This window comes from Lissotriton helveticus, chromosome 1_1, assembly GCF_964261635.1.
Source record: "Lissotriton helveticus chromosome 1_1, aLisHel1.1, whole genome shotgun sequence".
NCBI classification, from domain to species: Eukaryota; Metazoa; Chordata; class Amphibia; order Caudata; family Salamandridae; genus Lissotriton; species Lissotriton helveticus.
Window position 1 is genome coordinate 760,332,492 of NC_136057.1, and position 22,926 is coordinate 760,355,417.

Consider the following 22,926-nt stretch of genomic DNA (forward strand, 5'->3'; position numbering starts at 1 on the left):
TTGTATTAAATGCAGTCTGTCAACTACCCAAACAAAAACAATGTGGAAACCAATTTGTATATTACTTAATGTGCACAGGTTTCTGTGGCAAATGTTTCTGCTTAAACTACAGGCTGTGCTCCGTTAGACAATGCAAGCTTACTTGAAGAGGACAGATTGCAATCCTCAGCATTTGTCTTTCCCCTCCTGTGGTCAAGACAAATCATAAGATGAGACATCTTCCTTGCTCTAAATGTGTGTGCATCGGCCTGCCACCTTGACCAATATATAGAACAATATCTTATATAATTTATCTCTGGGGTAATGCACCCATTCTTTTCGATTACTGATTCTTCAGAAGAAGATGATTTCATGGCCTTTGCAAGTAGTGGGAAATCAGTGACGTCATCTCCATATCCCCCCATGATCCCACAGATACATAAGACACTGTGGTGTGTATGTGCACAGAGGAACCCTGGCATGCATTTACAATACAATTTGTAGGTTATTCCTGGGTTCATCTGGAATCTGTGCTTTTCTTTTGAACCATAAATAAACATTCTCCAGTAGAAGCTTGTATGTTCTTATCTGAAGGCGTGATGATTTACAGAATATATACAGCATTCTTTCATTTAGCAAAATGTTGTTTACCTTTTGTAATGAATATAGTTCAAATGATACAAATAAAAATGTTAACCGTATCCTATCTTTTCAGCTCTGTTCTTATTCAAGGGTGTTTTCTAACTGGTTGGAACAGATTTTCTGTAAAATGTAGTGATCTGATAAGCACAACTAGACAATGAATATGTCATCTGGCATTTAACTCTAAAGACAATTGCTGTCGAACCAGTTACTTACCTTTCGATAATGATATATCTGTAAGAAACAGTAGTTAGTAATAGATTCCTTACCTTAGAATATCCCCAGGCATCAGACTGGATCCGGAAGTTTTTGCGTAGCAGTATCCTTGTGCGTCAGTAGGCGTCGTCTGCGGCTCCGCGCCCGTCGTCGGCGTCGTTGGCGCAGGGATGACGTCGCCGGAGCACTTAGACGCCGCCCGCGCGCGCTAACATCAGTTCTTATACACAGCTTTTCCGCGCCAGAACGCAGAGCCATGTTAAAAACCAACACTGGTGCCATTGAAACTAGGGCCCTGAAAGGGGATGACCTTAACCCTAGATATTGGTTCGCAGAACGGGGAGGATGGGTGGGGCGGTAAGGAATCTAATACTAACTACTGTTTCTTACAGATATATCGTTACCAAAGGTAAGTAACTTGTTCATCTGAAAGAATGAGGTTAATATTAGATTCCTTACCTTAGAATAGATACCCCAGCAATACCAACCCCGGTGGTGGGTCTGCGAACTAATAACCACACCAGAAAGTCCTGGAGGACGGAACGGCCAAAAAAGCCATCCCTCCGGACTTGGCTGTCCAGGCAGTAGTGTCTTGCGAACATGTGCAGCGAGGCCCACATAGCTGCCTGACAGATGTCCTGCAAGGGGACTCCCCGGCCCAGGGCAGTGGAAGCCGCCGTGGCCCGAGTGGAATGGGCCCTCAGCCCAACAGGAGGTTCCTTCTTAGCCAAGGAGTAGCATGCCTTGATACACAACACGACCCACTGAGAGATGGTCCGCTTGTGCACCGCCCGTCCCTTCTTAGCGCCCAGGTAACCAACAAAGAGTTGGTCATCCACCCGGAACTGGCGTGTGCAATTCAGATAAAACGAGAGCCCACGTTTTGGCTCCAGACGGTGGAGCCGCCCTTCCTCCTTTGAGGGATACGGAGGTGGAAAGAAGGTGGGCAAGGTGATGGACTGCACGATGTGGAAGGCTGTGACTACCTTGGGCAGGAAAGAGGGTCTTGTCCGCAACACAACCTTGTCCGGATGGACAGAAAGGAAAGGAGGTTTGGAAGAAAGAGCCTGGAGCTCACTCACTCTCCTGGCAGAGGTGATGGCAACCAGGAAAGCAGTCTTCAGAGTAAGAAGGCGGAGAGGACAGTTATGAAGTGGCTCAAAGGGAGCGCACATCAGATAAGTAAGTACAAGGTTCAAGTCCCACTGAGGCATCACGAATGGAACAGGAGGGAACATGTGTGTGATGCCCTTCAAAAACCTATTTACAATTGGGGACTTGAACAAAGATGGCTGATCAGGTAGCCTTAAAAAGGTTGAAAGGGCAGAAAGATAGCCCTTGATAGTGCCCAGAGCAGAGCCCTGCTGGGCAAGAGAAAGAAGGAAGAGGAGAACCTCTGAAAAAGGGGCAGAGAGAGGTTCCACAGCCTTTGCTGTGCACCATGCCACAAATCTGTTCCACCTGCAGGCGTATACCAGCTTTGTGGAGGGACGCCTGGCTGCCAGAATCACAGTGCAAACTTCAGGAGGTAAGTCAAATGGCCTCAACTGTCGCCGCTCAATCTCCAAGCATGGAGGTGGAGACTGGACATGTTCGGGTGGAGGAACGTCCCCTGCTGCTGCGACAGAAGGTCCTCCTGAAGAGGCAGATGAATCGGGGGATCGACAGACATACTGAGTAGCTCGGGCTACCAGTACATTCACGCCCAGTCCGGAGCCACAAGAGGATGACTTGGGCCCGGTCGCGCTTGATCTTCTTCAGCACTCTGGGCAGAAGTGGTATAGGCGGAAAGGCGTACAACAGACCGCAACTCCACTCGCGACGAAAATCGTCTCCGAGCGAGTGCCGCCTTGGAAATTCCAACGCGTAGAACTGATGACATTGCGTGTTCTCTTCGGTGGCGAATAGCTCTAACCAAGCTCTCCCCACTGCAGAAAGAGGCCTTGCACCACGTCCGAGTTCAGACGCTATTCGTGATCCATCATGCACCGTCGGCTGAGTTCGTCCGCCCTGGCGTTCAGAGAACCTGCCAGGTGTTGAACCACCAGGGTAACGCCCTGATGTTCCAGCCACTGCCAGAGGCGCAGAGCCTCCTAGCAGAGGGTCCACAACCCCACCCTGCCCTGTTTGTTGCAGTACCACATGGCGGTGGTGTTGTCTGTGAACACCTGCACTACACTCCCCCGGACAGAGGGGAGGAATGCCTTCAGTGCTAGACGAATCGCCCTCAGCTCCAGAAGGTTGATATGGAGCCGGGAACCCGCTGGAGACCAGAGGCCTCTGATCTCCCCCTCTCCCATGTGGCCTCCCCAACCGAGGAGGGACACGTCCGTCAGAACTACGTGCTCTGGTTGGGGTAGGGAGAGGGATCTGCCGCTGACTCAATCGCGGTCCGTGAGCCACCACTGCAGCTGTCTCGCAGTGCCCTCCGAGATCAGGACATGGTTGGACAGGTTGCCCTGATGCTGGGCCCACTGAAACTTCAGGTCCCATTGCAGAGCCCGCATCCGCCACCTGGCGTGATGCACCAGAAGGATGCAGGAGGCCATCAGCCCCAGAAGCCGCAGCGTAAACAGACCGAGACCCGGGATAAAGGCTAAAAGATTGGGATCAGAGCCTGAATATCCCGAACCCGCTGCTCGGGAGGATAAACCCAAAGCCGAGTCAAGAACTGCTCCGATGAAGAGGAGCTTCTGAGAGGGACATAGGTGTGACTTCGGCACATTGATGGAAAACCCCAGCTGGTGCAGGAGGTCTGCCTTCGTCTGGAGGTGGGTGACGACTGTCTGGGGCGAGCCCGCCTTCAACAACCAGTCATTGAGGTAGGGGAAGACTGAAACCCCTAACCTGTGCAGATGAGCTGCGACCACCGTCATCACCTTCGTGAACACCCGTGGGACACTGGTAAGGCCGAAGGGGAGCACGGTAAACTGAAAGTGCTCGTGGCCTACCGTGAACCGCAGGTAGTGCTGGTGGGCCGGCAGGACAGGGATGTGAAAATAAGCATCCTGCAAGTCTAAAGCTACCATCCAGTCCCCTGGGTCCAGGGCAGCTAAGACCTGAGCTAGTGTCAGCATCTTGAACTTCTCTTTCCGGAGGAAGCCGTTGACGTTCCGTAGGCCCCCTTTGCCCTTCTTGGGTACCAGAAAGTAGTGGGAGTAACAACCACACCCTACTTCTGGCCCAGGAACGTGCTCGATGGCCCCCTTGGCCAAGAGGGACGTAATTTCATCTTGTAGAAGTTTCAAGTGATCCCCGACACGCGGTGGTATTGCGGTGGCATGGCTGGAGGGGTCGTCTCGAAGGGGAGGGAGTAGCCCCTTCGGATGATTTGCAGCACCCACCTGTCCGAAGTGACAGTGCGCCAGTGGAAGTGGTGATGGCGAACCCTGCCCCCCACTGGCGTCACATGGGCCTGAAAGCACGGACTAGGAGGGCTTAGAGGCGGATGCTGCAGGGGAAGGTGTGGACTGGCCTCGCCGTTGTCCCCGACCGCCGCCACGGCGGTTTCCACGGCCGCCACCGCGCTGGATGTTAGGCTGTGGTGCGTGGCTGGCAGCACGTGTGGGAGCGCCCCTTCATTGGCCACGAAAGGAGCGAAAGGCACCCGTTTGCTGGCGTGGGCCGAGAGGACCAAGGACTTGGCCATAGCCCTGGAGTCCTTAAAGCGCTCAAGCGCATGGTCTGCCTTGTCGCCAAAGAGGCGACGGCCATCAAACGGCATGTCCATAAGGGTGTTTTGGACATCAGCCGAAAAGTTGGCGGACCTCAATCAGGCGTGGCAACGAATTGCCACTGTCGTTGCCATCGCTCTGCCCAGTGAGTCCGTGGTATCCAGCCCACACCGGATAGAAAACCGTGCCGCATCTCGACCCTCCCAAGGGCTTGGGTGAGTTTAGTCTGGACCTCCGCCGGACATTGTGGCAGCACGTCCGCAACCGTGTCCCACAGAGAGTGGGAGTAGTGGCCCAAGAGGCATGCGGTGTTGGCTGACCGCAGTCCCAAACTCAGGGAGGAGAATACCATTTTACCGTATTGTTCATACCTCTTGGATTCCCGATCGGGCAGAGCCATCGGGAATGCGGTCTGGGAGTTAGAGACCTGTATGACCAGACTCTCGGGGGTAGAGGGTGGGAGGACAGAAAGCAAGGCTCACCCGGAGCCGGGCGGTGGCGTCTGGCCACGTTCCTATCTACAGGCTGACCTGTAGCGGGCCTGGACCAAGTGCCCAAAAGAACGTCCGTCAAGGCCTCATTAAACGGCAGCAGAGGCTTGGCCGAGCTTGACTGCGGTTTAAGGACCTCAGTGAGGAGGTGAGTCCTCACGGCCGCGACGGGGAGCTCAAGGGCCAAGGCCTTGGCTGCCCTCATCAGCACCACACTGTAGGTAGCCCCCTCCTCTGAAGCCACGGTAGGAGGGGAGACAAAACCAGTGTCTGGCGAAGTGTCCAGACCACTGGCATCCCCAAGCTCACCTGCCCAGTCCTGCTGAGACTGAAACTCTTGTGTCAGAGGGTCCTCAGACCCCTCCCAATACTCCTTGTCACCCATCTCCTGATAGTCAGGGTTCTCAAAGGATGGGGCCGATTCATTGAAGTAGAAATCTCCAAGCGACGTCGAGAGCGGCGCCCAACGGCGCCGCTCCGGCGCCGGAACTGAATCGAGGGAGGCATCGGGGATGGCGCCGCCCGGAGGTGACACCCTGGGGGTCGGCGCCGGTGAGGTCGTCAGGTCGACCGGCGACGACCCGGATCCGGAACCGGATCCAGTGGGGCCCTGCGGCGCCGGGACTAAAGTCGCCGGCGGTGTCGGGGCCGAAGCACCCGACGGCATCGAGGCCGAAGCCCCCGACCCGCTAGGATCCCCAGATGGGGCCGCTGGGCCCGAAGGCGCCGCGGAACCCAACGGAGGAGAGAGCGACCTCATGGCCATGAGGAAGCGCTCGATCTCCTCCGGCGTCGCGTACCGCCCAGGGACCGGTGGGTATGAATCAGGCGGCGATGCCTGCAACTCAGACGGAGCCACATGGGCGGTGTCACCCGAACCCCAGGCCACAACGCGCAAGCGTCGGGGGGAGTCGGAAGAGCGATGATGCCTCTTCGACTTCTTGTGCTTACCTGAGGACTTCGAACCCCAAGATCGATGACGACTCCCGGAGCTATGGTGGCTCTGACCCCACGACCGGTCCCTCGACCTCCGTCCGGACCGGGACCTCGAGCGACGCGGGGCCGACCGCCGGAGCTCGAGCCGCTTGCGGGACCACTCCCGCCTAGCTTTGGTCGTCAGGGCTCGGCAGTCGGGACAGGCCTTGTCGTCGTGGTCGAAGCCCAGACAGTGAAGGCACCGGCGATGGGGGTCGGTAACCAACATCAGTCGGTCACAGTCTTCGCAGGGTTTAAACCCGGGCATCCCTACCGGCACGTCGGAGTCGAATAGACTTTGAAAAGCATCAATAATGATCGAAAAAGTTTAGTCAAAAATTGACTAAGGGTACCACTTTTTCCGGATCGGTGCTTGCTGGCGCGGTAAAAAGAAGAACTGACGTCAGCGCGCGAGGGCGGCGTCTAAGTACTCCGGCGACGTCATCCCGGCACCAAGGATGCCGACGACGGATGCAGAGCAGCAGCCGACGCCTACCGACGCGCAAGGGTACTGCTACACAAACATTTCCGGATCCAGTCTGACGCCTGGGGATATTCTAAGGTAAGGAATCTAATACTAACCTGTTTCTTTCAGATTAGTGAATAACAGTGATGCATTTACTACATAAGGCAATTGTATTAATGAAATACACCCTTTAAATGAAAATTTGCTTTAGGAATAATATCCGTTTAAGCTAAGATATAAAGAAACAACAGCCAGTACTAACTATATAAACTTTAATTAAGAACCTTGCATGTCAAAGCAGATGGTACATTTGTTAATGTATCAACAGCAGTTTGGAAACTGGAGGTCCCCGTGCCAATTGTGTTCTTGTAATGAAGCATAAAGGCTAGATTATTTTGTGAAATCCGATCCAGTTCAACTATTCCACAGGATAATGGGTTATCTTTTTCTGGACTGTGCTCTTACATGCAAAAACTACCCAGTTTTGCTGCTCATATCATATATTAGAAAATTAAGAGGCAGTCATGCATTTGGCAAGGAATTTAGTTTTTTTTTTGTAGATTATACAAAACCCCCATCGTGGGTCACATAGCAAAACAAAAAGTCTTTGTGCAAAAGGCCTAATATATTTTTCCAGTAGGTAATACATTTTTATTAAATTCACAAACCAATCTTCACAACATATTTCTTCAGTGAAAGCATCAGTATTATCTACATAAAAAAAGAGTATTTTTGTAATAAAGAAATGAAAATTAAGTGCGACTGTATTATCCGTACCTTTACAATTAAAACTGTCTGCCTTTGCACGTAAATATATTTTACAAACTTATACACGTTAAAGAAAAGAGAAATGTAGCAGTTGAAAAAGGCTTGCTCTAGGCTTATGGCATTGACTGCGAGCTACAATATCTGTATTAAACATACGCTCTATCTCTACTTACTTGGCAGGGTGGAACGAAAGAAAAAAGATTTAGAGCTTACATTTCTCGAAGCATCAGACATTGCACTATTACTGGAGTCGGCTGATTCCATATCACTTTTTCTTCAACACTCACACTTAACAAGAATCTTACCGCACCATGGAGAAATGGGGAAAAACACGTCTTTAAAACATAACCAAAAGAATCATTGTAGACACAGTCAGAACAAATATCGTCACATATCGCTCAGAGCTTTAACTCTTCAACAAATGCCTGTGTTCACGTCAGCATTGACTAGCCAAGTGTTCAAATGTGGTTCCCAATGTTCTTTCATTGTATTTATCTTCCCTTCTCTCAGTGCTATTCCAGTCATGGCTAATAAACATATGCAGCTGAAACACTGAGACATTCAATATTAACAAAAGCCAGCTTAGTGCGTGATCTTATCTTCCAAGAGGCCTTCATAAAAACAAAACCCGCACTCAATTGCAGTGCAGAAAAAGCAGCTTATTAATACTGGTAGGAGTGTGGGAGGCCAGGCAAGGGGTTCAAACCGTAAGTTCTTGTGAAAGGTCTCAGGTTTTAAAGGGATTGAGGAGTGCACTCATTCAGCCGTCAGTAACCAATATAGGACCATAACAGCCTACATCGGAATGGAAAACCAGGAAATACCTGGTGGACAAGACGGGGTAGACGCTTGGCTCGCTGCCGCCTAGGATGGAGATACACTGAGGGCGAATGACACGCTCAGGTCATAATACTGTGGCTTGTGGAGATCAGGATCAGGAGGGTTTGAGGTCTCTCTTGAGCACCATCAAAGTGGACTAGGACAGTACACCTGTCCTGTATGCAGGGCTTTGGGACGCGCGGCCCAGAGGAGAATCCAGTTGGTTGATCAGCTCTCACCCCGTTGCTAATACAATTATCATGCAGCTATCTGCTAATGTGCTGCATTCTGAACATCTGGCTCTGAGTGACATCTGGCCAAAGCGTGCCACCAGCTTTGAGGACTGCAGCCAAGTCAGTGGCATAGCTCGTCTTGTGCTCGGATGAGTGAGGCACTCACATGCCCACACTAAGAGCACAACGATCTCTTCCCTATGCAAGTCACTTAACAGTGCAGACTGATTATATAGAAATTGATACCTTTTGCCCAGGACCCTTAACCTCAGCGCAGCCAGACTACTGAAACTGTTGGTGTATGCCTGCTTGCTGCCCCAACATCTTTCGAAGTGGGTACCTGCCTAGGTGTATGCCTGCATTTATGCATGTTTGAGTGTGTCTGTGTTTATGCAGGTTTGAGTGGATGTCTCTAAATCAATGTGCCTGTGTTGCTAGGTGCATGGCTGTATTACTGTGCTTGTATGTATATATTTCTTGTTGCCACTGAGGGTTGTCTTTTATGCTTGTGTGAAAATCTGTGTGCATGTGGTGTATGGATGTCTGCTTGTGTAACTGCATTATCCTGGGTATGTCAGTCTAAATGTCTGTTTAGGTTTGTGGGAGTCTGTGTATGCATTTGTTTGATGCTCGGTGTGTGTTTGCTTATGCCTTGACATTTTTTGTCCAAGTGTGGTTCCTATGTAAGCCTGTGTGGAAGTATGCACCTCTGGGTACTTAAGCAGGTATATTGATGAGTGTTGTATTGGGGAGTCTTCTTTTGTGTGAACTCCTACAAGTATATGTGTGTATATGGTTACATATGCTTTTGTGTCTTTTGTGGTGGGTAGTGCATGCATGGGTGTGTGTTGCTGCGATTTGTGTCTATGTTGGTTCCTGTGTATGTGTGCACTGGTTGTGTATATATCCACATAGGGCATTAGGAAAATGTATACAATTCATGCCTGAGTTACTGGTAGTAGTAAACAATATCAAAGTGAATATTTACTACAAGCTTTAACCTAGCACAGCATTGTGTCCTTAATGTGGCTGCTGTATAAATTAGCATGGCAATATGCTCTTTATGTTAGCACTTTGATATTATTTCATTTAGATATCTGTATTATTCTCCTAGACCTGGAGAGCAACACAACACTTTACATACGTCTGAGGAGTTAAAACGAGGCATGCGGGTGATAAATTGATAGCCTGGAATTCATATACATAATGGAAGATATATGGCATGATTACATTCAGAGTATCAACAGTGTAAGCTTAACATTTCGTAGAAAATGTGGGAGATCTGTAGTTCAAGAAAAGCTTTAGACCATATATTTAGATAGGTCTATGAGGGTAGGGGGTGGAGGTTTTAGGAGGAAGAGACCTGGGTGAAGAGGAAAGTATTCAGTTACTTCTGAAAAGGCAGGAGTGAAGCGGTCAATATCAAATGAAAGGGGAGACCATTCAAGTTAGTTTGAATTAAAAACCATGTCCTAAATTTCAATGTTATACATATCTAGTATCATCAATTTTTTCGTCGGGTGGTGAGGATACAGCCAGAAAAGACATGTTTTTTCAGGTTTTTGGTGTGAATGCAGCTACTGAAGGATGCAATGTGCCTTAAACGTGAATGGTGCCAGGTGAGTGAGCCAGTCAAGTTCCTTAAATGGAGTGGTGTTGTCGTTAAGCGTAGGGCTGGCCACACTGCGGTCACACAGCAACATGGAAAGGGATTTTTGGAGGGGTATTGTGGAGGGTGGGTGGTCTTCAAGCAGGGGTGCTGCAGCTGTTGATTAGTGACAACATCAGAGTTTGCATGTGGATATGAATTTGTGAACAACGAGGTAGGGTTGAATCTTTCATCATAAGCTGATCATCTTCTATTGTATGATCTTGCATTAAAGTGTTCTTTGAAGTAGTAAAATAGGTCGATGTAAGTACCCAAGGAGTTGAAAGTGGGGGAATCCACTGGGCTGTAAAAAGTTGAGCTATAGGAAAGTTATTCTTCATCCTGGTTTAGATGCTTTCCTCATTGATAACATTGAACTCAATCTAAGTAAAATGTAGTGTTCATTAGATGTCCCTAAGGTATATTGAGCGCCGATGGCATGCTATTACAGGGTAACTTGTTGATTGTGCGTTAGGACCACTACTATTGAGATAATTTACAGTTTTGGGACAAGAATGGAGTCTCACAGGACTCCATCACTGATGGAGAGAGTGGAGGGTTTGGAAATGTATTTGAATGTAATGATCTAAATTTGCAGGAAAGAAAGAAGAGAGTCAGTTGGTTTTACACATGTATACAAGGCTTAGGATGTGTGTCAAACAAATCTTAGTGAGATATTTGAGCAACTCGCAATGTATATCGCAACTCCCCTGGCATAAGAAGACATGACTCTGAAACGGCAAATGAAAGTGCCAACAATAATGAAATATGCAGGCTGTGTGGTACAGTAGTTCTGATTGACTATGAACTGGCTCGGGAACAGAGGAAGGTATTATATCTCTTGTTGTCGCATTAAGAGGTGTTGGTATTCGCGCAAACATAGGTATGCCATGGCCATTTCTATGTATTTTGGGAACACTGTCTCGGATTCATCCCTTGTGGCACGAGTATTAACGTACTGCAACTTCACTGTTTTTATCAAAGAGAGATGTTTCTTTTAGGTGCATCCATGATTTAATGTAATGGCGGAAGAATGAATGGTATATCTTAGGGAAGACCTTAATTTACTAGAATATGTATTCATCCCCTTGCTTCGTACCTGTAAAAAGTATACGTTTTAACCAACATTTTTTTTTTCTAAACTAGAGTTAAAATGCACTGGTTTAAAAACAAATCTTGGTTGAGGAATTCTGCTGGAGGGTCAGGCTCTCAGTTTACACACCGGTCCTGCTAGCAGCCTCTACCCCATCTAAAATACATCATCCACCCATGTGAATACATGATGTAGCAACCTAACTAACAGTGTGACATTCTTACACCCCCTCACAAAGGCAAGGCTGTGTTCACGATAATCTTCTCTTGAGGAAACACACACACACACACACAAAGTAGCCTCAAGGCGCACCGCGAGGAGACAATCACATGTATGCTATTGCTCTGCAGCTTTCATTGAAGCAACACAACAGCTAGCATCCACTCACACCCTGGCAATCAAGCACTCAAAGGCAACACGAAAGCAGAGCACTCATTCATTGGTATTGGAGAAGCTTCACAGAAACTGTATCATAAATGAAAGGCATCCTCACAGCAAGAATGTACGAAGAGGGTTCACTCCTACTGGGTTAACATTAGAAAAAGCAAACTAGATAAATATTACTGACACAAAACTTAATACTGTATGACTCATTAAAGCACCCCAAAACAGTTGTTATGACTGGTGAATTCTATGACTTTGTAAAGTCAAACTTTGCTTGGAAATCTGCTGGCACCTTTGCCTGGCTCTTGTGCTCTGCTTTTGCGTTCTAGGGCGCCATGAAAACCAGAGGCTTAGCATGTGCCCTGGTGGTGCAAGAAGGGTGCCTTCATCCTAGGCCTTCTCTGGGCCTCCTCACTCTGTCCTAGGCCTTGGCATGGTGCTGCAGCTGTGGGCACAGTGCTGGCAGTGGGACAAGCACACTGCAGGTGGCAAGACTCTCAAGGGCCCCTCACATTGTGCGCAGGGGTCCTGTCATTCAACTTTACACCACCGACCTGAACCCCCAGATTTACAGCTCTGTTATTGCATTTGGGCCTGCTTGTCCATGGTATAACTATGAGTGATGAACACGAGTACAAGCTGAAACACTTCAATGCACAACTGACAGAGTGAGTCATCAATCCTGGTTTTAAAAAGTTCAAAATGTACATTCAACGATACAGAGATGAGTGTGAAGCCCAATTGATCGAAAAGAGTAATTTTTTTGATCTGACTGTACCTTAAAACCTCAAAGTCGCAAAAAAGACATGGGGCAATTCAAACAAATGTGCAGTACACAAAACAGACAGGATAGCACAGACACCGTTACTTATACATTTACCACATACAATCAATATTTCAATCTCTAGTATAATTCACAATTTGTTATTAAAGTTAAACCACTTAAGAGGGTGATTTTACTTCCATTGTACTTCCTAGGTTATTGTAGCTTAACACTGCAACTTGCTCATTAGACCGAATCATGCACAGATCAGTGTAAGTGTTTTATAAGGCATATTGGAACACGTCAAATAACTTGTATGTTCTTTCTGAAGAAGGTTCCCCCATTGAAGGAGTTCCCAAATGCCTCTTTCTTCTTTTAAGTTCATAGTAAGTCAGTGGCATAACTATGCAAACGTATTTTTTGGCTTCATATGGTGCCACAGTAGTCAGAAAGAATCATGGTCCTCACAGGTTTGATACGAGTCCTTTTTTTCTCATCGGAGGGAGAAATAAACCCAGCTACATTCAAAATTCCAAGTAGAAAAGGAGGCCTAGAGTTGGTAGTAATAAGCCGAGAAGTCCTGGCGATGCTCCAATTGTAGCACCTAAAGAGAAAGAGAGCCCGTTAGTAAACCAGCCTTGCTTGACTGTGTTTAAGATACATTTACAATAATATAAAGGTTATGAGTATACTGCCTCTAACCCACTGAAAACATGAAGTGACACCAGAGGAGGACATGAAAGCTGTCATGAACATCCACAACATAGATTTAAAAAGTAAAATATTTCAATGCAGCTCATTACGTGGCACCCTCAGTGTTGTCCAGGGCAGGCGGCATGGAATTACCAGAGCTGAATTTACCTTTATCAGCACGCATTGCTACTGCTGGCCTGGGACGGGGAATAACGTATGTTACATTCATCCCTCCTACCTATTTTTGGGGAAATGTTTGGGTAAACACAGCCTTTGCTCAGTTAGAAAGTTGGAGTATTTACCTTTCAGAAACCGTGGTTGAGGCCATTATTGTAAATATGCCGTTGTTTATGTGCTCAATGAAAATGTGCATTAGGAAAACATGCAGCAATTTAAATTAAATCAAAATGACAGCAGCACGACACAGGCTAGTGAAATTGAAGGAGCAACATAGGATGGTGAAGGAAGAAATTGGTGCGTGGTTGAAAATAATGATTATTAAACAAGGTGATACCTTTAAAAAGTATGAAAGGGGGCATGTGGAGAGAAAAATCCCAATTACAATTGCAGTTTCATGGCATTAGCTGAGCAAAAGGCCTAATAACAAAGGTACATGTAAACGGGACAGGATGCGACTGGAAGTGATGGTTAGGACATGTAGCTTTGCTCGCTTGTGGTGTGCCGTTATCCAAAGACGGGCAGGAATAAGTTTAGAGGTAGAACAATAGTTTAGTGAGAACTGGAGAAGAAGGTGGGGTTCAGAAGAGATATGTTTGGTACTTAGAACAATGGGTTACATAGATTTTACTGAATCTTGCTCATTGTGGTGACCCGCCACTACATGCACTTTGATGACTATATATGGAAATTTACACTCTTGCTATGTATATGATGATATTCGCTAGCCAATTCTTTTTGATGGTGCTCGTGATTCCTGTCTGATCACTGACTGTTGCACTTATGTGAATTTGCTCACTTAGCCGCGGTAAGCAGCGTATTGGCTGTGTCAGATTTTGTGGGAACAGTATAAGAATGTAACCAGTTATGCAATCAGAGAAGCCTTGGGATAGGTTGGTTGCTGAGGTTTCCTAATGATCATTGTGGCTTTTATGATAATCGTCATATGAATACCATAGTCTCTCCAATTTTATTCAGGAGTGATGTTGATTTTTCTTTCACAATATCTGATTCCGCATAATTTGGTGTAATATAGCTAAACACTGCAGTTTCCATTCGGTTTCGAAGTAATACAGCTCTCATAGTTTACAAACTGAAGGGAAATGTTCATAAATAGTAAACAATAGGGTAAATGGGAACTGTTTTCTCTATTTAAGATGTTACCAGTCTGACCCTGCAAACCTTGTCTTAATGTAGTGTCAGCACAAGGCCTTTAAAGTAATATGAATCTACAACAAACTCATGACTGATGATGTCTTTAGGATTAGTGACTACATTCAGAACTAAAATTCCTAAAAAATATTTATAGTATTATATATGATCATGCTTCATAAAATGGCAATTGGGGTACTAATGCAGAGAAGGAAGGGCTTGGATTTTCACCTCTTTGAGTGATGCTTAAAATGCTTCTGTGAGAAATTGATAAACTCTGATCAGAGAAAAAAGCCAACGAATATATTTCTGTGCTTTTGTTAATGGCTACACCAATTCTGACAAATCCATTTCCTGAATATTCCATTTCACGAAATGTGTTTTATGCTTTTTATTTTACTGATGGGACTTTGTACTCATTCCTTCTTCACCTCTATTTTTCTGCCTTATGCCTTAATGCCAGACCTCTTCACACTCCACTTTTTCCCACCTGTAGTGAGAGAACATCACACCAAAGGGAGGTTAGTGTTAAAAAAGCATGGCTTTGTGTTACAGGCCACAGCACAGCTAATCATTTTTTAGGTCGAGCCAGAGTCAGCGCACATGCGCTGCTCTGCGGGACTTGCTGTAGTGGAGCATTGAAGAGAAGCCCTGCCCACTCTCCGCCCATATTTTCCATTGGCTTGTGTTTTTGTCCTTCGTAAATGCTGCCTTCTGTTTTAGTAATTGGCTTGTTAGTCCCTCCTTAGTATGGCCTTGCCTTCATTTGTAACCTCCCATGGCTACTGGCCCCTTTACTTCAGTTGTTACACAGTACGTCTTTTTAAGTCTGTAAGCACAACTTTGTTTAATGTGTGTTTACTACTGCAGGCATGATATGCTTTCCTGCAACATTCAGCATGATGCACACTTTCATTTTACAAGCAGCCCGTCACTTGTTTGTTTAAGCAGCATGGCCGCCCATGAAGCGGTGGGAGCAGCGGGGCAGCTGTGCAGCGATGAGCCTGGTGTAGTCCTTGCTGTGTTAACACATGTGGCACATTCAGCCGCGTCTGGCGATGCACCCCAAAACCTTGTGCATGCTGGGAGTCTGGACCAATACCCGGATGTGAAGTGTGACCCCACAAGTCACTGGGTGCAAAGAAAGAGCCGGCATGTGGGAATATGAATAAATAAATGAAAAAATGACTGGATAGGTTGATGAAAGAATTTTGTAATGAGTGGATTGATTGAATACATTTAAAAATAATGTACAGAGAAAATAAAACCCAGAAGCTAAGTAAAAGCACCAAAGGTGCCCTATAAAGGAGGGACATATATTAGGGAGGGGCAGTATTATCATGAAAACAATATTGAGTAAGAGAAATTAATGAATGAACTGCTGAATGGATGAAAAGTGGATGGATGCCTAAATGAATGAATGGAATACATTCAAGCCATGCAATATTTGGCTATATAAATGAACAGATGGGGCTCACACAGACCACGTTGTTGAAGTGAACTGCATCAAGGCGCTCGTTTCTCCAAGTAGGGTCGCACAGGGTTTACAATATTTTAGAAGGAGAGGGGTCTGCGTCCTAATGAGGCGAGAGGAATGTGTTATGTGCATTTCTGTACTATTTAAAGCACCCAGGGCCTCTAAGCGCTTTAAGGGTGTGGGTCTGCTACAGGTGGGCGCTTCACTTCCACTTCCAAAAAGTTGCAGCTCTTGTACGCCCAGGGGTAGGGGGTCTTGGATACCTTGGGCCTCTCTGCCTCCGTTCTCTGACCCGAAGGAGGCGGAGCTCGTCTCTATCAATATTTCAACACCGTCCTGTCTTCAGTCATTGAATGACTTCTTAAAATTCCACCCAGGCCACTTTGGCACCAGAAGGGCTATCGCATTGTGCGGTGATCATTAATCACCTGATGGGCCGCTCACGTCTTCACTTACAATCACAGCGCCTCCCTCCTTGCCTGTTTTATAACCACCCTGTTACCGTCTGCAGCTCTGTGACACGAGGACCCGCACATGAGACCTGGAGAGTGTCCAGTGTGGAGTAAGCGCTGGGCTTGAGACAGCTGTGTTTGGGGCATGGGTCTTTCACAGGATAGTGTATTATAAATGATATACTATTCTTATAGCGCTTACTACTCCTTTAAGGGACACACCGCTGAAGTGTTTATAGTATACGGATGAGTAGCGCATTCTACCGTCTATCTATGTGTGGTAAGAAGCAGGCGTGCAACGCTCATAGGGCTAAACACGCCCTGACCCGTTGTGCAGCTTTCAACGTGAGGTAAAATTAATGCATGCACGGCAGCTTTCTTCTGATGCGTTGATTGGACCCTTCGTTCGATTAGACATTCCACACTTACAGAGATGCTGAAAGCAATCGCTGTTAACTTGGTATGTACATACGCAGAGGATTGAGCGACTTTCAAGATGAAGTCAAATGAACCTCGCAAAGCAGTAGTTCTCATTACGATGAATGTACTTTGATTTTAAACCCACTAGCTTGGTTCGGAAGCATTTAATTGAATTATAGTTTGTATGAGAAAATGCTAAGCAGTATGTATACATGGCATGATACACATGCACACAGATCAATAAATAAAACCTATATTATCACTCATTCACTGAGTATGACTTCATAATAGAGCGTTTTTGAAAATCTAAGTCGAACTGCCACATCACAAATGTAAATTCTGTGGTTTTTTAAAAAAAAACTTGACACCAAGAGGTTTTATTTTCTTCAAAGTCATAACAAAGCCTTAATCTTCATCAACACCCAGATTTACCAAACGCAGACCAGTTCAAATTCCACTAACAGTTTGTAAGTTTTGTACGATTAGTGCAACCTACTGTACAGCCCAGGTATGTTTCATTGCATGTATCGCTGCCTTAGTAGTGGGCACTGCCCTCACTCCAATAAGAACCATCACTTCTCCCTACTCATATGCTGTCTTTTCTCTCACTTTAATTGCTCCACTCTCTTTCTCTTGTATTTCTCCTCCTGTCTTTCACCCCCTCCTCTCTCCTATTGCACACCTGTCCCCCAGACAAGGCCTCCCTGCTATAACAATGTCTGCCTTTCTCTTTCTCTGTGCATCTCAAACATTGCAGGGTATGCATGTTAAATTACACAAAAATACACAAACCTCTTTGTAGGCTCCACCTGTTATAAATGTAATTAAAGTGTATGCAATAATGTAATGTATTAATCTTCAGACCACTCCTAAGAGCTCAAATACCACGTTCACTGCCTAATCTACTGCAGTGCAGTCTATTGCAGTAATGTGCGATAACATAATGCATGACGTAACATTTATAAGGTCTCAAAGGCGAGACCGATTGCATTGCAAATGCTTGTCCTAGGAGTCGGACAGACATTACTAGCGTATCGTGGACACTCCCTTAAGTAAAGGGAGCACGGGTTAGCCTGATATAAGAGGGTCTGGCGGGCACCCGGCATGATGTGCTCAGCTTTTCGCTAATGTTTGCTTATCGCACTTGGAGCTCTTTGGTCAGTGGAATGTGGGGAGATGTTATTAGTAGATAGTGTATTGCGCCCTGTTTAAAAGCATCAGTGGTTCTTGGCACGGATGCGCTATGCATGCACCTTAAAGATAAACGCATCTGACGGACAGAATCGTTTTCATTGCTATTACTCCCACGAGGGGCAAGATAAGGGATGACGTCAACATTTCAACTTAACATCAAAATAAAAGAAAGCTACAGGCACGCACGACTGGGTCCATAACGGCGTCTGCTTGGTTTAGGTATTGTAATTACTGGTCTCCGGTATGAAATATGACTAAAACCAAAGTTAAAACAAGCCACATTTCCTTGTATTTTTTCAAACGTCGGCCCACTTCGCATTTAGCAGGATGTAATTCTTGGGATGGTTTTAGTGCTACCCGACTAAATAAAATTCTTTATACAACCCAATGACCTTTACGGGAAAACATTAACATACGTTATGGGCAGAGTCACAGTCGGTTTGATGTTGGTCTGCGTGTCTGCACATCTGCCTCGGCACGTGCGAAGTGGAAACTACTCGGAAGGCTCAAATGGGCTTTGTGTAGCTGGACAGAAAGAATGCCAGAAATGGAACGAGATGGCCTTGTCCTGGCACTCCGTCAGGGAGATAGAAAAAAAGGAAAAACAAGCATTTGCAATCCAATTGGTCTCGCATTAGTGAAAGTTGGAGCCATTGGTGTTGCAAATGACAATGTTTCTTAGTTATGTTTTTTTGTTTGCAGTGGAGTCATCGTTTGAACTATCTAAAGAGATAGGAAGGAAGAAATGGAGAGGAAACAGTGGAAAATAGGAGAAGAGCGAGTATTTTCAAAACCCCATATAAAGAACACTGAATGGGTCACACATACTGAGAAGGACAAATTGGTCTGTGACTACAAACAGAGCAAGGCTTGGAGAATATCTGATGATTAACTGTCCCACGCTGCTAGTGGTATTGTACTTGGGCGAAGTCTGGCAGCCTGTCCTCCTCCCATCTTTCACACAGTGAGACTCGATTAACAAAAAACAGGCAGAGTGAGGACTCTCAGCTTTCTAGTTATAATGCCACTGTTCCCGTACTCTATAAAACAGTCACTATTTTAGTGATGACCCTCTGCTGGGTTTTCTATGCAGCAGCTATATTTGGTGACGAGGCTTGCATAATGCTGTATTACATGAGGTAGAAAACGCATTCTAGTGTACCACAGTATTTCCTTCTGTTAGTAAATTTGACGATAGCATGAAAGTATGACATATGGCATGAGTCCGATACCCAAATTACGCATGTAGAGTAACGGTTTTGTGTTCGCCATGTTTATTCGCTAAAGTAGATATGGGAAAATGTAATCTTTAAATAGCTCTTTTCATAAGGCCTGCTTTTCGGCGCCATTAGACTGAAAAGATAGAGCAGTGTTAAAAGGAGACAATGCAGAATGACAGAAGTTTGTGAACCACCTGTGCGCGAGAATTAAATATAGCAGATTTATGAAGGCCTTGCGCCGCCGGTGCGTCACTTTTTCCCATGTTAAAAATGACGCACCGGCGGCGCAAGGTCTTCATAAATCTGCCCCATTATTGTTCCGATTTTTTTTTAAATAAAAGGAAGACTAAGCAACGCTATCACTTATCTACAATGCCAGCACTTTACCAGACGCAATCAATATAATCATTTGATTTCTGAAGAAAAAAAAAGCAGTGAAAGAAGAGCATCACAACACCGAGCACAATCAGGTCTCTCAAAAATATTCCAGAAGAGGTAAATCTGCTAGGCATGGGTTTTATTTACTGGGGTTTTGTACTTCGTTCGTCTGGAATTTATGTAAAAATCTTCAGGAATCGCAAAATGACAAAGTCATTGTCCTTCTGAACCATGCTTGAATTCCGTCTACACACTTTTTTCCCATGACATCTCCGAACAATGAAACAGAAGGGTCAGGTGGCAATAGAACAGGGGGAAGGAGTTCCATTTCTCTGCACCCCAGAAAGCGGGTCCGGTTACCTCAGCTATTCTCTGCTTCTTATGTGCTTTTTGTTCCCACATACAGATGCAGCGGCCATTCTTCCTGCGAAAGGGCTGCAGGCAGCTCCTTCAAATGTTCCCTTTCTTCGCCGCCTTCACTTCATAAAGACGCGAGTAAATGTGTTTTGTGTAAGGCAAGCAGAGAACGGCACATTCAGTGATGGTCCCGGCCCCAGCCGACATTGGTGGCTTGAAGTAGTCTTGGGATTGAGCCTTTGAGCGCACTGAAGGCTATGAAAAGTCAGTTATTTAAACTCAGTTAAGCTGTTGATTTTGGGACAGGACAGAACTCACCCTGGTCTTTTATTCCAAACGGTTACATTGTTTCCCACCCCGTTCTTTTATTTCACCTGTTTGAACAGTAATGCCACCCAGACTGCCTCACAGCGCTCGCTAGAACAAATGCCACATCCCAGGGAGGGAAGTAAAATGATCATCCAGAATCAGTGAGAGTTACCTACTTGCAGAGGCTCGAGAGGTTTCCAGACGTAAGAAGTCCTCTTCTTCGACATCACTGTCCTGCGCCGCCATCTTCCCCCGGGTACAGGAAGCAAACGGGAACAAACTGCTTCTGCTATAGTCCAAAACGCGCTCACAAGAGACTTGCCTTGTTAGTGCAGTGCACTAGAAATCAGCTCTGATCGGCGGCGTTAGTTAACCCTTTCGCTGCGGCGGCTATTCTGCCGCAGTGCTAAGGGGCGGGGGGGCCACGCAGAGCTCCGACGCTGGTGACGGAACCGCTCCGTCATGGCCCTCGGGTGAGCTGTGCTGGTGACGGAACGGTTCCGTCATGGCCCCACCCGCTCAATAGACCACGCCGCGCAGGCGCGAAAACAGCGCCGCGCAGGCGCGGCGAGCGGGCCGTGACGGAACAGTTCCGTCACCATTACAGCCCACCCTAGGGGCGTGACGGAACGGTTCCGTAACCAGCGTGGGAGGCGTTACACCAGTGGAATGGAACAGAAAAATATTTTGGAATTTTACAGATGCAACTTACTTCCAGTGTGCCACAGAGCACTAAACTTTTTTTTGTAACATTAGCACCTGAGACACGGTGCACAGCCCAGAGAGCATATGGAAAAAGGCGCAAGGGCGCTATGTTGAAGATAAAGCGCAGTAAGGCGCGTTCTGGAAATAAACAGTTTTACATACACATTGGCACCTAGCGCCGTGTGCTGCATCTTCCGAGCTTGGGAAGTGGTGAAAAATAAGGCATGCCGGGCATGACGCGCTGAATTTAAGCACAGCAGTGGTGCCTGCAGTAACAATAAAGGAAATAGTACACCTACCATGCAACAACTAAGTTAAGGGGCCCATAGACATGGGAGGAAGCAAATGACGACGCAGGCGTACTAAGAAGGGACTAACAAGCCTATTTAGGAATCAGAAGCCAGCATGTACGAAGGACAAAGACACAAGCCAATGAAGGTAGTGGGCGGGGCTTCTCTCCCATACTGAACTACCCAAGATCTTCCCTTGAGCAGTGCTTGCGCGCTGACTCTAGACTCGACCTAATAATGCAGGAAAGGGGGTGGTGATGAACAGAGTGTCTGATTCCCATCATGCACTGGGACTGTTGCAGGGTTTCTGTACTCACACAGAACTGTGCACAGAGGAGTGGAACCTCGGCAAATTAGGGTGTCCCAAAACTTACCTTAGCAACCAACTCACCCCTTACCGAGCTAGCTACAGTGTCTCATTGGACATATCAAACTCCCAATGTTTAGACAAACCAGAACATGAACTTACAGTACCTCAGGGTACGTGGGACTCATGAACACTCTTTCGTTATATTATCATTACAAACCAGAACATGGAGTAAAGAAGACACATGTGCATTTGAAATGTTTATTTACTAATGCCGTCTTCTCAGGCGCAGTATCTTAGATAATACAAGTATACTTATTATCAGTATCAAAATTACCAGCATAGTTACTAAGACATAAAAAGCGAATGGTGACAGCATGTTAACATGCTGTAATGAATAAGAGTTAACAACACTTATATCTCACCCTCCCTAACACATATATTATATTATTAGCTAAGAAGGTCTCTTTGGGTTGTTTTAGGGCGGGCCCATACCTTAGTGTCCTAGCATGAAGGAATCACATCAGCATACACCAGCTCTCTCTGCATGTGCACCGCATCAAGTGTGTTAACAATTCTCGTGCAAAGCAATATCAATCCCGCCTCAAGCCCAATTTGGCAAAGACTGCACTTGTGTTATGACTATGAAGGCGTGGAGATCAGACCTCATAACAATACCATATCGTGTTGCTCCTGAAACTTCAGCACTCTGCGTGCAGACATGGTTTATTAAACAAAACTGATATCAGAGCAATAACATATTATTCTCACATACACCACGGCAAACCACTAGGTTGAAAGCTAAGTCAACAATTAAGGGTCGTGTGCAGAAGTTGCAAGAAAGGAAAAATGGCGTTTAAATCTCAAATGTACCTATGCTAACTTAACACGATATAAGGATATATAGGAGCTATACAACACCCCCCCATGATCCGAGAACGGACTAAATAAGATAACAGAAGTGCCATCACATGAGAGCAGAATCCAACAACAAACGAGCATGAATAAAAATTCAAATCAAAAAATTAATGCTAAAAAATAGCCCACAAGTATAATGTGGCTCAAGCCAATAGGCAAGCAAAAATAAAATTTCTTGACCAAAAGTCAATAAAATCAAGAAAATGCTATCAATCAGCATGTCCATTTGAGGCAGTGTCTATGATAAGACTGTATATGAAAAGTAAGCTGCAACAGCCTCCAGGAGGAAGTCACTGTCCTCATCCGAAAACAGTTCAGCCATCCAATTTAAAAGATTAAAGGAACATACGTGATCTTCCAGCACCGGATCCTCTATAACCATCAGAGGACAGCTCGGTGGGTTTTCAAGAAAACTTTGTTCCAAGAAATTTTGCGCTGCCGACAACACATCCCAGGGACCCATTAGTCCATGTGCCACCGCCAAGGCCATAATCCTTTCGTCAGAACAAACCAACTCGTGAGCAATGATAGGACTCATCAGTTGATCAAAATCGACGTCAGAAGATATTGGTCCGCAGAGACACAAATCAATGGCCCAAAGGAAATCACAGGTCAGGCAGCGAAATACAGGCTGGACACAGGTGAAATAGGAGAACCGAAAAGATAATCCAAACGCCGTGCTAAGAGTCGCCAACGGCAGTGTGCCATAATAATCAAGCATGCGGT

The 22,926-nt window shown here is 46.1% G+C and overlaps 1 protein-coding gene across 1 annotated transcript in view; it reads right to left on the reverse strand.

Annotated features, from left to right (window-relative positions):
* Window positions 1-6,698: 6,698 nt before the first annotated feature.
* Window positions 6,699-22,926, reverse strand: part of CNTN1 (contactin 1) — a 664,003-nt gene continuing 647,775 nt past the window's right edge. Inside the window, exon 23 of the mRNA XM_078674301.1 lies at window positions 6,699-12,755. Within this exon, the coding sequence (XP_078530427.1) occupies window positions 12,676-12,755 (80 nt within the window). The 3' untranslated portion in view covers window positions 6,699-12,675. The remainder of the gene's footprint in view (window positions 12,756-22,926) is intronic.